Source organism: Oncorhynchus gorbuscha, unplaced genomic scaffold, assembly GCF_021184085.1.
Source record: "Oncorhynchus gorbuscha isolate QuinsamMale2020 ecotype Even-year unplaced genomic scaffold, OgorEven_v1.0 Un_scaffold_1095, whole genome shotgun sequence".
Lineage (NCBI taxonomy): Eukaryota > Metazoa > Chordata > Actinopteri > Salmoniformes > Salmonidae > Oncorhynchus > Oncorhynchus gorbuscha.
Window position 1 is genome coordinate 95,001 of NW_025745981.1, and position 16,347 is coordinate 111,347.

Below are 16,347 nucleotides of genomic sequence, written 5' to 3' on the forward strand. Positions count from 1 at the left end.
ATAAACCCCAGGAAGAGTAGCTGAGCTGGGGATCCATAATAAACCCCAGGAAGAGTAGCTGAGCTAATGGGGATCCATAATAAACCCCAGGAAGAGTAGCTGAGCTAATGGGGATCCATAATAAACCCCAGGAAGAGTAGCTGAGCTAATGGGGATCCATAATAAACCCCAGGAAGAGTAGCTGAGCTAATGGGGATCCATAATAAACCCCAGGAATAATAAACCCCAGGAAGAGTAGCTGAGCTAATGGGGATCCATAATAAACCCCAGGAAGAGTAGCTGAGCTAATGGGGATCCATAATAAACCCCAGGAGAGTAGCTGAGCTAATAAACCCCAGGAAGAGTAGCTGAGCTAATGGGGATCCATAATAAACCCCAGGAAGAGTAGCTGAGCTAATAATAAACCCCAGGAAGAGTAGCTGAGCTAATGGGGATCCATAATAAACCCCAGGAAGAGTAGCTGAGCTAATGGGGATCCATAATAAACCCCAGGAAGAAGAGTAGCTGAGCTAATGGGGATCCATAATAAACCCCAGGAAGAGTAGCTGAGCTAATAAACCCCAGGAAAGAGTAGCTGAGCTAATAAACCCCAGGAAGAGTAGCTGAGCTAATGGGGAATAAACCCCAGGAAGAGTAGCTGAGCTAATGGGGATCCATGACGAAAATACACTAATTTGTGCTCACACTCTCATAATAAATGGGATGTGGTATGGTGTGGTATGGTGTATGGGGTGTGGTGTGTGTGGTATGGTGTGTGGTGTGTGTGGGTATGGTGTGTGTGATGAAAATACACTAATTCGTGCTAACCCTAACCCTCTCACTGTGAGTTGATTGGAATGTCCTGGGTAGACAGACCCCACTAGAGAGGCCTGACAGAGGAACTGGCTAGCTAAAATTGTCCAAGTTCAACTTTACCCCCCCCCCCCATGCCTTGATATGGATGAAATCATACCTTGAAGGCAGAACTCAGTGTGTCAGAGTGATCCTAAACGGCCTGGCGCCTCCCCTCCACTCAGTACTTTAGTTAAACAGAAAACCCAGACATATGGCAGCAGATCCACAAGGTCTGCCATGAGAGGTGACTGTATAGTTCCCTTAAGGAAAAGCACCTTTAGTAAATCCCTCTTCTCTGTGAGAGCTTCCCATGTCTGGAATACACTGCCTTCAGACACACATAACTGCACCACATATCACACATTTACATTACATTTAAGTCATTTAGCAGACGCTCTTATCCAGAGCGACTTACAAATTGGTGCATTCACCTTATGACAACACTTTCACAAAATGCTTGAAGACATGGCTAAAGGTCAATCAGATTTGTGAACATGGTCCCTAGCTGTGTGTTGCAGCTTTCCATGTCTGCTGTCTGTAGCTTGTGGTGTGGAAACACTTTGTTGCTTTTATGAATTTTGTCTTGCTGCTTTTTGTCCTATGTTGCTCTGTCTGTATGCTACGTCTTGCTAGTTCTATGTTGCTCTGTCTGTATGCTATGTCTTGCTTGTCCTATGTTGCTCTGTCTGTATGCTACGTCTTGCTTGTTCTATGTTGCTCTGTCTGTATGCTACGTCTTGCTTGTTCTATGTTGCTCTGTCTGTATGCTATGTCTTGCTAGTTCTATGTTGCTCTGTCTGTATGCTACGTCTTGCTAGTTCTATGTTGCTCTGTCTGTATGCTACGTCTTTCTTGTTCTATGTTGCTATTGTCTATATTGTAATGGTTTTTAATAACCTGCCCAGGGACTGCGGTTGAAAATTAGCCGGCTGGCTAAAACTGGCACTTTTACTGAAACGTTGATTAATGTGCACTGTCCCTGTAAAAATAAAATAAACTCAAACACAACCCAGCCGGCCACCTCTGTCTTACCTTTGTTTTTCTGTGTTCGAGAGATCTCTCTCTCTATCTCTCCTATCTTCTCCAGGATACCCATGTTGTCGTAGTGGGCAGGTTACACTTCTAGTCTGGTTACTGCCTGAGAGAGAGACATCAGACTGGTTACTGCCTGGAGAGAGACACTACATCATACTGGTTACTGTCTGGAGAGAGAGAGACATCAGACTGGTTACTGCCTGGAGAGAGAGAGACATCAGACTGGTTACTGCCTGAGAGAGAGACATCAGACTGGTTACTGTCTGGAGAGAGACACTACATCAGACTGGTTACTGTCTGGAGAGAGACACTACATCAGACTGGTTACTGCCTGGAGAGAGACACTACATCAGACTGGTTACTGCCTGGAGAGAGAGACACACTACATCAGACTGGTTACTGCCTGGAGAGAGAGACACACTACATCAGACTGGTTACTGCCTGGAGAGACACTACATCAGACTGGTTACTGCCTGGAGAGAGACACTACATCAGACTGGTTACTGCCTGGAGAGAGACACTACATCAGACTGGTTACTGCCTGGAGAGAGACACTACATCAGACTGGTTACTGTCTGGAGAGAGACACTACATCAGACTGGTTACTGCCTGGAGAGAGACACTACATCAGACTGGTTACTGCCTGGAGAGAGACATCAGACTGGTTACTGCCTGGAAAGAGACACTACATCAGACTGGTTACTGCCTGGAGAGAGACACACATCAGACTGGTTACTGCCTGGAGAGAGACATCAGACTGGTTACTGCCTGGAGAGACACTACATCAGACTGGTTACTGCCTGGAGAGAGACACTACATCAGACTGGTTACTGCCTGGAGAGAGACACTACATCAGACTGGTTACTGCCTGGAGAGAGACACTACATCAGACTGGTTACTGTCTGGAGAGAGACACTACATCAGACTGGTTACTGCCTGGAGAGAGACACTACATCAGACTGGTTACTGCCTGGAGAGAGACACTACATCAGACTGGTTACTGCCTGGAGAGAGACATCAGACTGGTTACTGCCTGGAAAGAGACACTACATCAGACTGGTTACTGCCTGGAGAGAGACACTACATCAGACTGGTTACTGCCTGGAGAGAGACACTACATCAGACTGGTTACTGCCTGGAGAGAGACACACATCAGACTGGTTACTGCCTGGAGAGAGACACTACATCAGACTGGTTACTGCCTGGAGAGAGACACTACATCAGACTGGTTACTGCCTGGAGAGAGACACTACATCAGACTGGTTACTGTCTGGAGAGAGACACTACATCAGACTGGTTACTGTCTGGAGAGAGACACATCAGACTGGTTACTGTCTGGAGAGAGACACTACATCAGACTGGTTACTGCCTGGAGAGAGACACTACATCCGACTGGTTACTGCCTGGAGACACTACATCAGACTGGTTACTGCCTGGAGAGACACTACATCAGACACTACATCAGACTGGTTACTGCCTGGAGAGACACTACATCAGAGACACTACATCAGACTGGTTACTGCCTGGAGAGAGACACTACATCAGACTGGTTACACTACATCAGACTGGTTACTGTCTGGAGAGAGACACTACATCAGACTGGTTACTGTCTGGAGAGAGACACATCAGACTGGTTACTGCCTGGAGAGAGACACTACATCAGACTGGTTACTGTCTGGAGAGAGACACTACATCAGACTGGTTACTGCCTGGAGAGAGACACTACATCAGACTGGAACCACTGGAGGCTGCTGGGTGGAGGACGGCTCATAATAATGGCTGGAACGGAGCGAATGGAAACCATGTGTTTGATACCATTCCACTCATTCCACTCCAGCCATTACCACGAGTCCATCCTCCCGAATGAAGGTGCCACCAACCTCCTGTGACTGAAACGTGTCAACACTGCTACTCCCCAATAGCCTAGCAAGCTCGCTAACTAGCGGTAGCTTCCTGTGTCAGGCAACTAGTGAGAAGACCGCAACATTAATTTGTCAATCAAATAAAAACTACAGATTTAACTATAATCCAAGAAGTTAACATACAAACACAAAACTGATCAGCCGGTAGTAATATCTATGAAAAATATACACTTTAAATGTGTTCGACTCAACTGCATGCATAGAAAAATGACATCACAAACCGGAACTGGAGGGTTCCGTTCTCTTTTAATTCCGGTGGGGAACAAAACATCTAACGTTAAATACCTGGAAAGATAGTTCCTGGTCAAATATCAAGTCGTTTACAGAACACGGTTCGAGTGGACTTACTGCCCTACATGTTTAGAATAAATTCAGACATGTGTAGTTGGTGAACATGGAGGCCGGGTGTCATATATAGAACACATGGAGGAGGAGTTATAAAGCGTTATAACGGAAGCGTCCTTCCGCCGCGGGTTCTGGTCCGATGACAGATCCTTCCCACGGTAACACAGCGGACATGGCCGCGTCCACCGGAGGATCATCCACCGCGGGCATCCAGGGGTTCCCCATCATAACCGGCAGGCCCCCGGAGGACAGCACCGGTAAGGAGGACAGCACCGGTAAGGACCCGGAGCAGACCGGAGAACCGAAGAAAAAGCCGTGCAGGGCTTGTACCGACTTCAAGTCGTGGATGAAGGTCCAGAAAACGCCACAGACCCCAGCAGCAGCGCCACAGGTGAGCATGGCTCTCGACCTTCGCCCCTCCCGAGTCTGTATGGGAGTTGTAACGATGGGACAAGACTGGAACTACTACCAATTGGATATCACTAAATTGGAGAGAAAACGGGATTTTAAATATATATTTTTTTATTTCCATGGGAGAGAAACTGTTAATGTAATTATCTGCAGTTGACATAGCTAAGTAAATGGAAGAATACTCTTATTGCAATGTGGGTGGCTCTTAAAATAGTCTTTGGTTGTGCATAGTGTTGTCTTTGGCACAAGGTGTTGCCAGGGAACAGCACCCTCTTCGATGTAGGAGGTGAAGATCTGCAATACGGATTGGCTCCCATGCTGAGGTGAAGTCCTCAGAAGTCCCTCCCCTATCCAGAAGTCCCTCCCCTATCCAGAAGTCCCTCCCCTATCCAGAAGTCCACATTTACATTACATTACATTTAAGTCATTTAGCAGACGCTCTTATCCAGAGCGACTTACAAATTGGTGCATTCACCTTATGACATCCAGTGGAACAGTCACTTTACAATAGTGCATCTAAATCTTAAAGGGGGGTGAGAGGGATTACTTATCCTATCCTAGGTATTCCTTAAAGAGGTGGGGTTTCAGGTGTCTCCGGAAGGTGGTGATTGACTCCGCTGTCCTGGCGTCGTGAGGGAGTTTGTTCCACCATTGGGGGCCAGAGCAGCGAACAGTTTTGACTGGGCTGAGCGGGAGCTGTACTTCCTCAGTGGTAGGGAGGCGAGCAGGCCAGAGGTGGATGAACGCAGTGCCCTTGTTTGGGTGTAGGGCCTGATCAGAGCCTGGAGGTACTGAGGTGCCGTTCCCCTCACAGCTCCGTAGGCAAGCACCATGATCTTGTAGCGGATGCGAGCTTCAACTGGAAGCCAGTGGAGAGAACGGAGGAGCGGGGTGACGTGAGAGAACTTGGGAAGGTTGAACACCAGACGGGCTGCGGCGTTCTGGATGAGTTGAAGGGTTTAATGGCACAGGCAGGGAGCCCAGCCAACAGCGAGTTGCAGTAATCCAGACGGGAGATGACAAGTGCCTGGATTAGGACCTGCGCCGCTTCCTGTGTGAGGCAGGGTCGTACTCTGCGGATGTTGTAGAGCATGAACCTACAGGAACGGGCCACCGCCTTGATGTTGGTTGAGAACGACAGGGTGTTGTCCAGGATCACGCCAAGGTTCTTAGCGCTCTGGGAGGAGGACACAATGGAGTTGTCAACCGTGATGGCGAGATCATGGAACGGGCAGTCCTTCCCCGGGAGGAAGAGCAGCTCCGTCTTGCCGAGGTTCAGCTTGAGGTGGTGATCCGTCATCCACACTGATATGTCTGCCAGACATGCAGAGATGCGATTCGCCACCTGGTCATCAGAAGGGGGAAAGGAGAAGATTAGTTGTGTGTCGTCTGCATAGCAATGATAGGAGAGACCATGTGAGGTTATGACAGAGCCAAGTGACTTGGTGTATAGCGAGAATAGGAGAGGGCCTAGAACAGAGCCCTGGGGGACACCAGTGGTGAGAGCGCGTGGTGAGGAGACAGATTCTCGCCACGCCACCTGGTAGGAGCGACCTGTCAGGTAGGACGCAATCCAAGCGTGGGCCGCGCCTGAGATGCCCAACTCGGAGAGGGTGGAGAGGAGGATCTGATGGTTCACAGTATCGAAGGCAGCCGATAGATCTAGAAGGATGAGAGCAGAGGAGAGAGAGTTAGCTTTAGCGGTGCGGAGCGCCTCCGTGATACAGGAGAGCAGTCTCAGTTGAATGACTAGTCTTGAAACCTGACTGATTTGGATCAAGAAGGTCATTCAGAGAGAGATAGCGGGAGAGCTGGCCAAGGACGGCACGTTCAAGAGTTTTGGAGAGAAAAGAAAGAAGGGATACTGGTCTGTAATTGTTGACATCGGAGGGATCGAGTGTAGGTTTTTTCAGAAGGGGTGCAACTCTCGCTCTCTTGAAGACGGAAGGGACGTAGCCAGCGGTCAGGGATGAGTTGATGAGCGAGGTGAGGTAAGGGAGAAGGTCTCCGGAAATGGTCTGGAGAAGAGAGGAGGGGATAGGGTCAAGCGGGCAGGTTGTTGGGCGGCCGGCCGTCACAAGACGCGAGATTTCATCTGGAGAGAGAGGGGAGAAAGAGGTCAGAGCACAGGGTAGGGCAGTGTGAGCGGAACCAGCGGTGTCGTTTGACTTAGCAAACGAGGATCGGATGTCGTCAACCTTCTTTTCAAAATGGTTGACGAAGTCATCTGCAGAGAGGGAGGAGGGGGGGAGGGGGAGGAGGATTCAGGAGGGAGGAGAAGGTGGCAAAGAGCTTCCTAGGGTTAGAGGCAGATGCTTGGAATTTAGCGTGGTAGAAAGTGGCTTTAGCAGCAGAGACAGAGGAGGAAAATGTAGAGAGGAGGGAGTGAAAGGATGCCAGGTCCGCAGGGAGGCGAGTTTTCCTCCATTTCCGCTCGGCTGCCCGGAGCCCTGTTCTGTGAGCTCGCAATGAGTCATCGAGCCACGGAGCGGGAGGGGAGGACCGAGCCAGCCTGGAGGATAGGGGACATAGAGAGTCAAAGGATGCAGAGAGGGAGGAGAGGAGGGTTGAGGAGGCAGAATCAGGAGATAGGTTGGAGAAGTCCCTCCCCTATCCAGAAGTCCCTCCCCTATCCAGAAGTCCCTCCCCTATCCAGAATAGCCTTTTCTCTAGATCTTTGACAGCTGGATCTGCTATCCTTTCACCCTCCTCCATGGCCATAAATTCTGAAAATGAATTAAATTATTTACCCATTTAATAACCAGACCTTCATACAAACTTGCTATATGCTGAATTCTTGACGCACAATCGACTGTTCTGCAATATGCTGCCAGCACACCCACAAGTGAGCCTAACCCTACCCCTAACCCTAACCCCACACCCACAAGTGAGCCTAACCCTACCCCCTAACCCACACCCACAAGTGAGCCTAACCCTACCCCTAACCCTAACCCCACACCCACAAGTGAGCCTAACCCTACCCCCTAACCCACACCCACAAGTGAGCCTAACCCCTAACCCCACATCCACAAGTGAGCCTAACCCTACCCCTATCTAGTAGAGGATCTATTTAGATTAGTAAACCTGACTGATGTCAGTGTGGATAGCCTACTAACTCTGCCAGGCCTCTACTATTATCTAATAGAGGATCTATTTAGATTAGTAAACCTGACTGATGTCAGTGTGGATAGTCTACTAACTCTGCCAGGCCTCTACTATTATCTAATAGAGGATCTATTTAGATTAGTAAACCTGACTGATGTCAGTGTGGATAGCCTACTAACTCTGCCAGGCCTCTACTATTATCTAATAGAGGATCTATTTAGATTAGTAAACCTGACTGATGTCAGTGTGGATAGTCTACTAACTCTGCCAGGCCTCTACTATTATCTAATAGAGGATCTATTTAGATTAGTAAACCTGACTGATGTCAGTGTGGATAGTCTACTAACTCTGCCAGGCCTCTACTATTATCTAATAGAGGATCTATTTAGATTAGTAAACCTGACTGATGTCAGTGTGGATAGCCTACTAACTCTGCCAGGCCTCTACTATTATCTAATAGAGGATCTATTTAGATTAGTAAACCTGACTGATGTCAGTGTGGATAGCCTACTAACTCTGCCAGGCCTCTACTATTATCTAATAGAGGATCTATTTAGATTAGTAAACCTGACTGGTGTCTGTGTGGATAGCCTACTAACTCTGTCAGGCCTCTACTATTATCTAATAGAGGATCTATTTAGATTAGTAAACCTGACTGATGTCAGTGTGGATAGTCTACTAACTCTGCCAGGCCTCTACTATTATCTAATAGAGGATCTATTTAGATTAGTAAACCTGTCCGTGTGGATAGTCTACTAACTCTGCATGTGTTTCATCATGTTGAGTAATGATGACTTGGTAATGCCCATCAGACAACGCAGTCAAGCAGAATGTGTGTCTGTCTGTATCCCTGTGTGTGTCTGTGTGTAGGAGGCCCCAGCTGAGCATGTGGAGCCTGTGTGTGTCTGTCTGTATCCCTGTCTGTGTGTAGGAGGCCCCAGCTGAGCATGTGGAGCCTGTGTGTGTCTGTCTGTATCCCTGTCTGTGTGTAGGAGGCCCCAGCTGAGCATGTGGAGCCTGTGTGTGTCTGTCTGTATCCCTGTCTGTGTTTGTGTGTAGGAGGCCTCAGCTGAGCATGTGTATCCCTGTGTGTGTTTGTGTGTAGGAGGCCCCAGCTGAGCATGTGGAGCCCCAGCAGCAGCCGGAGTGTCCGCTGGACAGGGAAGAGTTAGGGCGTAACACCTGGTCCTTTCTGCACACCATGGCAGCTTACTACCCAGACCGGCCCTCCCCCAGACAGCAGACAGACATGGGACAGTTCATCAACCTCTTCTCTAAGGTCTTCCCCTGCGAGGAGTGTGCTGAGGACCTGCGGACAAGGTCAGGGGTTAGAGGTTATGTTATTGTGTTGGCTGGTGTTGAGAGTTGTATAATTGGTTCTAGTGGGTTAAAGGTCACAGATGACTGGCAGTAGATACAGGTCCACTTCCTGCCCAACTAGATACCCAGGAGTAGCATTGCATCAATCCATGGTTGCATGCCACGTCATCCACTATGCAGTCGGGCGTCAGATTGCTGTATTATATGTGGTTAGCTGATCTGTTAAATACCTGTCCTGTAAGATCGTCTGCAATGTAGTCGGGTAGGGACTCCACCACAGTGTTGACTAAATGACATCACTTCCTGTTTCCTCAGGCTGAAGACCAATCAGCCAGATGCCAGTAGTCGCCACGCCCTCTCCCAGTGGCTGTGTGGCGTCCATAACGACGTCAATGCTCGGCTGGGGAAGCAGCCGTTTGACTGTTCCCTCGTGGATGAGAGGTGGAGGGACGGTTGGAAAGATGGCAGCTGTGACTGATTCGTTACTGTTACCTGGGAACTGAGAGATACATGACACGTCTATTCACATCCTGTTCCCTGTATAGTAGCGTTTAGAGAACTGTCTGACACAGAGACTATGTTCTATTTTCTGATTGGCTACGGATCTACATGATGTTCGCTATCAATCTGTTGTCCAGTGCCTTCAGAAAGTATTCATACCCCTGGACTTATTACACATGTTGTTGTGTTACAGCCTGAATTCAACATGGATTACATACCCCATAATGACATCACAATACCCCATAATGACATCACAATACCCCATAATGACATCACAATACCCCATAATGACATCACAATACCCCATAATGACATCACAATACCCCATAATGACATCACAATACCCCATAATGACATCACAATACCCCGTAATGACATCACAATACCCCATAATGACATCACAATACCCCATAATGACATCACAATACCCCGTAATGACATCACAATACCCCATAATGACATCACAATACCCCATAATGACAAGAGTGAAAACAGGTTGTTTAGAAATGTTATCAAATGTATTGAAAATGAAATACAGAAATATCTCATTTTACAAGTATTCACACCCCTGAGTCAGTACATCTTAGAATCATCTTTGATTTACAGCTGTAAGTCTTTCTGGGTAAGCTTTGTGGGTAATTCTCTCAGAACTTTACACACTTGGATTGTACAGTATTTGTACATGATATTTTTTGCATGTTTTGGAATACTCCCAGTATCTGTTGGGAAGCAGACAACCAGGTTTTCCTCTGGGATTTTGTCTGTGTTTCTCTCTATTCAGTTTATTTTTATCCTAAAAAACTCCCCTAGTCCTTGCCGATGACAAGCATACCCATAACATGATGCAGCCACCTCATCTTTGAAAATATGAAGAGTGTTACTCAGTGATGTTGGATTTGCCCCAAACATAACGCTTTGTATTCAGGACATAAAGTTAATTTCTTTGCCACATTTTTGAAGTTTTACGTTAGTGCCTTATTGCAAACAGAACGCATGTTTGGAATATTTTTATTCTGTACAGGCGTCCTTCTCTTCACTCTGTCAATTGGGTTAGTATTGTGGAGTAACTACAATGTTGTTGATCCCTCCTCAGTTTTCTCCTATCACAGTCATTAAACTCTGTCATTTAGGTTAGTATTGTGGAGTAACTACAATGTTGTTGATCCATCCTCGTTTTCTCATATGATCACAGCCATTAAACTCTAACTGTTTTGCAGTCGCCATGGGCCTCGTGGTGAAAACACTGAGCGGTTTCCTCCGTTAACTGAGTTAGGAAGGACGCCTGTATCATTGTAGTGACTGGGTGTATTGATACACCATCGGAAGTGTAATTACTAATTTCACCATGATCAAAGGTTTGATTCTGTGTTTGAAATTCACTGATCAACCGGAGGGACCCTACAGATAATTGTATGTGTGGGGTACAGAGATGAGGTAGTCATTGTATGTGTGGGGTACAGAGATGAGGTAGTCATTGTGTGTGTGGGGTACTGAGATGAGGTAGTCATTGTATGTGTGGGGTACAGAGATGAGGTAGTCATTGTGTGTGTGGGGTACTGAGATGAGGTAGTCATTGTATGTGTGGGGTACTGAGATGAGGTAGTCATTGTCTGTGTGGGGTACAGAGATGAGGTAGTCATTGTGTGTGTGGGGTACAGAGATGAGGTAGTCATTGTATGTGTGGGGTACTGAGATGAGGTAGTCATTGTGTGTGTGGGGTACTGAGATGAGGTAGTCATTGTATGTGTGGGGTACTGAGATGAGGTAGTCATTGTCTGTGTGGGGTACAGAGATGAGGTAGTCATTGTATGTGTGGGGTACTGAGATGAGGTAGTCATTGTGTGTGTGGGGTGAGATGAGGTAGTCATTGTGTGTGTGGGGTACAGAGATGAGGTAGTCATTGTGTGTGTGAGGGGTAGTCATTGTATGTGTGGGGTACTGAGATGAGGTAGTCATTGTGTGTGTGAGGGGTACTGAGATGAGGTAGTCATTGTATGTGTGGGGGTACTGAGATGAGGTAGTCATTGTATGTGTGGGGTACTGAGATGAGGTAGTCATTGTATGTGTGGGGTACAGAGATGAGGTAGTCATTGTATGTGTGGGGTACAGAGATGAGGTAGTCATTGTATGTGTGGGGTACTGAGATGAGGTAGTCATTGTGTGTGTGGGGTACTGAGATGAGGTAGTCATTGTGTCATTGTGTGGGGTACTGAGATGAGGTAGTCATTGTATGTGTGGGGTACTGAGATGAGGTAGTCATTGTATGTGTGGGGTACAGAGATGAGGTAGTCATTGTGTGTGTGGGGTACAGAGATGAGGTAGTCATTGTGTGTGTGGGTTACTTTAAGACATGAAGGTCAGTCCATCATTACTTTAAGACATGAAGGTCAGTCCATCATTACTTTAAGACATGAAGATCAGTCAATACAACAGTCCATCATTACTTTAAGACATGAAGGTCAGTCCATCATTACTTTAAGACATGAAGGTCAGTCAATACAACAGTCCATCATTACTTTAAGACATGAAGGTCAGTCAATACAACAGTCCATCATTACTTTAAGACATGAAGGTCAGTCCATCATTACTTTAAGACATGAAGGTCAGTCAATACAACAGTCCATCATTACTTTAAGACATTCAGTCCATCATTACTTTAAACATGAAGGTCAGTCCATCATTACTTTAGGTCAGTCAATACAACAGATCATGAAGGTCAGTCCATCATTACTTTAAGACATGAAGGTCAGTCCATCATTACTTTAAGACATAAAGGTCAGTCCATCATTACTTTAAGACATGAAGGTCAGTCCATCATTACTAAGACATGAAGGTCAGTCAATACAACAGTCCATCATTACTTTAAGACATAAAGGTCAGTCCATCATTACTTTAAGACATGAAGGTCAGTCCATCATTACTTTAAGAAATAAAGGTCAGTCAATACAACAGTCCATCATTACTTTAAGACATGAAGGTCTGTCAATACAACAGTCCATCATTACTTTAAGACATGAAGGTCAGTCCATCATTACTTTAAGACATGAAGGTCAGTCAATACAACAGTCCATCATTACTTTATGACATGAAGGTCAGTCCATCATTACTTTAAGACATGAAGGTCAGTCAATACAACAGTCCATCATTACTTTAAGACATGAAGGTCAGTCAATACAACAGTCCATCATTACTTTATGACATGAAGGTCAGTCCATCAGTACTTTAAGACATGAAGGTCAGTCCATCATTACTTTAAGACATGAAGGTCAGTCAATACAACAGTCTATCATTACTTTAAGACATGAAGGTCAGTCCATCATTACTTTAAGACATGAAGGTCAGTCCATCATTACTTTAAGACATGAAGGTCAGTCCATCATTACTTTATGACATGAAGGTCAGTCAATACAACAGTCCATAATTACTTTAAGACATGAAGGTCAGTCAATACAACAGTCCATCATTACTTTAAGACATGAAGGTCAGTCCATCATTACTTTAAGACATGAAGGTCAGTCCATCATTACTTTAAGACATGAAGTGTCAGTCCATCATTACTTTAAGACATGAAGGTCAGTCCATCATTACTTTAAGACATGAAGGTCAGTCAATACAACAGTCCATCATTACTTTAAGACATGAAGGTCAGTCCATCATTACTTTAAGACATGAAGGTAAGTCCATCATTACTTTAAGACATGAAGGTCAGTCAATACAACAGTCCATCATTACTTTAAGACATGAAGGTCAGTCAATACAACAGTCCATCATTACTTTAAGACATGAAGGTCAGTCCATCATTACTTTAAGACATGAAGTTCAGTCCATCATTACTTTAAGACATGAAGGTCAGTCCATCATTACTTTAAGACATGAAGGTCAGTCAATACAACAGTCCATCATTACTTTAAGACATGAAGGTCAGTCAATACAACAGTCCATCATTACTTTAAGACGTGAAGGTCAGTCCATCATTACTTTAAGACATGAAGGTCAGTCAATACAACAGTCCATCATTCCAAAACTTTAAGACATGAAGGTCAGTCCATCATTAGGATCTATATAGGAGATGTTAGTATGTGATCTATATAGTAGATGTTAGTGAACCATGATCTATATAGTGTATGATCTATATAGGAGATGTTAGTATGTGATCTATGTGTTTTTACTGTTATTGAACAAACATTTTGAATGCCTGACCCTTTGCCCTATGACCATATACGTTGATGTCTGTTGTCTGGGCAATTATACCTGCCAGTCTGAGTCTCCCATCCACTGTGCCTCAACAGATGTGATCCTAGTCTAGACCTCCTATAGCTCCTCAACAGATGTGTAGTCTAGACCTCCTATAGCTCCTCAACAGATGTGTAGTCTAGACTATTGTTAAGTGACTGTCCCACTGGATGTCATAAGGTGAATGCACCAATTTGTAAGTCGCTCTGGATAAGAGCGTCCTGACTTAAATGTAATGTAAATGTACTTTAAGACCTAGTCCATAACTCCTCAACAGATGTGTAGTCTAGACCTCCTATAGCTCCTCAACAGATGTGTAGTCTAGACCACCTATAACTCCTCAACAGATGTGTAGTCTAGACCTCCTATAACTCCTCAACATGTGATGTCTAGTCCACCTCCTATAAGAGCTCCTAAATCTTAAACAGTAAATGTACTTTAAGACATGAAGGTCTCAAGACCTCCTATAGCTCCTCAACAGATGTGTAGTCTAGACCTCCTATAGCTCCTCAACAGATGTGTAGTCTAGTCCATCCTTTAAGACATGAAGGTCTCCTCAACAGATGTGTCCATCATTACTTTAGTCTAGACCTCATCTACTTTAAGCTCCTCAACAGATGTGTAGTCTAGACCTCCTATAGCTCCTCAACAGATGTGTAGTCTAGACCTCCTATAGCTCCTCATTACAGATGTGTAGTCTAGACCTCCTCAACAGATCCATCTACCTATAGCTCCTCAACAGATGTCTAGACCTCTATTCCTGGTCTACTGTTAGCTCCTCAGCAGATGTGTAGTCTAGACCTCCTATAGCTCCTCAACAGATGTGTAGTCTAGACCTCCTTTCTCCTATAGCTCCTCAACAGATGTGTAGTCTAGACCTCCTTTCTCCTATAGCTCCTCAATAGATGTGTAGTCTAGACCTCCTATAGCTCCTCAACAGATGTGTAGTCTAGACCTCCTATAACTCCTCAACAGATGTGTAGTCTAGACCTCCTATAGCTCCTCAACAGATGTGTAGTCTAGACCTCCTTTCTCCTATAGCTCCTCAACAGATGTGTAGTCTAGACCTCCTATAGCTCCTCAACAGATGTGTAGTCTAGACCTCCTATAACTCCTCAACAGATGTGTAGTCTAGACCTCCTATAGCTCCTCAACAGATGTGTAGTCTAGACCTCCTATAGCTCCTCAACAGATGTGTAGTCTAGACCTCCTATAGCTCCTCAACAGATGTGTAGTCTAGACCTCCTAGCTCCTAGCTCCTCAACAGATGTGTAGTCTAGACCTCCTATAACTCCTCAACAGATGTGTAGTCTAGACCTCCTATAGCTCCTCAACTCAATAGATGTGTAGTCTAGACCTCCTATAGCTCCTCAACAGATGTGTAGTCTAGACCTCCTATAACTCCTCAACAGATGTGTAGTCTAGACCTCCTATAACTCCTCAACAGATGTGTAGTCTAGACCTCCTATAACTCCTCAACAGATGTGTAGTCTAGACCTCCTATAGCTCCTCAACAGATGTGTAGTCTAGACCTCCTATAACTCCTCAACAGATGTGTAGTCTAGACCTCCTATAACTCCTCAACAGATGTGTAGTCTAGACCTCCTATAGCTCCTCAACAGATGTGTAGTCTAGACCTCCTATAGCTCCTCAACAGATGTGTAGTCTAGACCTCCTATAGCTCCTCAACAGATGTGTTGTCTAGACCTCCTATAGCTCCTCAACAGATGTGTAGTCTAGACCTCCTATAGCTCCTCAACAGATGTGGTCTAGACCTCCTATAACTCCTCAACAGATGTGTAGTCTAGACCTCCTTCCTCCTATAACTCCTCAACAGATGTGTAGTCTAGACCTCCTTCCTCCTATAACTCCTCAACAGATGTGTTGTCTAGACCTCCTATAACTCCTCAACAGATGTGTAGTCTAGACCTCCTATAGCTCCTCAACAGATGTGGTCTAGACCTCCTATAACTCCTCAACAGATGTGTAGTCTAGACCTCCTATAGCTCCTCAACAGATGTGTTGTCTAGACCTCCTATAACTCCTCAACAGATGTGTAGTCTAGACCTCCTATAGCTCCTCAACAGATGTAGTCTAGACCTCCTATAGCTCCTCAACAGATGTGTAGTCTAGACCTCCTATAACTCCTCAACAGATGTGTAGTCTAGACCTCCTATAACTCCTCAACAGATGTGTAGTCTAGACCTCCTATAGCTCCTCAACAGATGTGTAGTCTAGACCTCTAGAGCTCCTCAACCTCCTATAGCTCCTCAACAGATGTGTAGTCTAGACCTCCTATAACTCCTCAACAGATGTGTAGTCTAGACCTCCTATAGCTCCTCAACTGATGTGTAGTCTAGACCTCCTATAGCTCCTCAACAGATGTGTAGTTTAGACCTCCTATAGCTCCTCAACAGATGTGGTCTAGACCTCCTATAGCTCCTCAACAGATGTGTAGTCTAGACCTCCTATAGCTCCTCAACAGATGTGTAGTCTAGACCTCCTATAACTCCTCAACAGATGTGTAGTCTAGACCTCCTTTCTCCTATAGCTCCTCAACAGATGTGTAGTCTAGACCTCCTATAACTCCTCAACAGATGTGTAGTCTAGACCTCCTATAACTCCTCAACAGATGTGTAGT

General features: G+C 45.6%; 2 protein-coding genes across 4 annotated transcripts in view; one reads left to right on the forward strand and one right to left on the reverse strand.

The window, feature by feature from the left end:
* Positions 1–4,097, reverse strand: part of LOC124021238 (developmentally-regulated GTP-binding protein 2) — a 41,797-nt gene extending 37,700 nt beyond the window's left edge. Inside the window, exons 1-2 of one of the 3 annotated variants that reach the window (XM_046336587.1) lie at positions 3,984–4,097; positions 1,867–1,972 (exon numbers count right to left, since the gene is read on the reverse strand). In XM_046336587.1, coding sequence (XP_046192543.1) covers positions 1,867–1,930 — 64 coding nt within the window. In that variant the 5' untranslated portion in view covers positions 1,931–1,972; positions 3,984–4,097. Of the gene's footprint in view, positions 1–1,866; positions 1,973–3,749; positions 3,888–3,914 lie in introns of those variants that run through there. The other 2 variants (XM_046336586.1, XM_046336588.1) reach the window with 2 other exon arrangements.
* On the forward strand, positions 4,063–9,732 carry LOC124021239 (FAD-linked sulfhydryl oxidase ALR-like). The gene is made up of 3 exons (XM_046336589.1): positions 4,063–4,527; positions 8,758–8,972; positions 9,288–9,732. The coding sequence occupies exons 1-3, from the start codon at positions 4,276–4,278 to the stop codon at positions 9,448–9,450; spliced, it is 630 nt and encodes a 209-aa protein (XP_046192545.1). The 5' UTR covers positions 4,063–4,275; the 3' UTR covers positions 9,451–9,732.
* Positions 9,733–16,347: the final 6,615 nt, after the last annotated feature.

Bases quoted from the DNA above. Each gene is read 5' to 3' on its own strand.
- LOC124021239 (XM_046336589.1), top strand. From the start codon at position 4,276: ATGACAGATCCTTCCCACGGTAACACAGCGGACATGGCCGCGTCCACC. The intron at 4,528-8,757 runs GTGAGCATGGCT...GTTTGTGTGTAG, and splicing joins CCCCAGCAGCAGCGCCACAG to GAGGCCCCAGCTGAGCATGT. The intron at 8,973-9,287 runs GTCAGGGGTTAG...CTGTTTCCTCAG, and splicing joins GCTGAGGACCTGCGGACAAG to GCTGAAGACCAATCAGCCAG.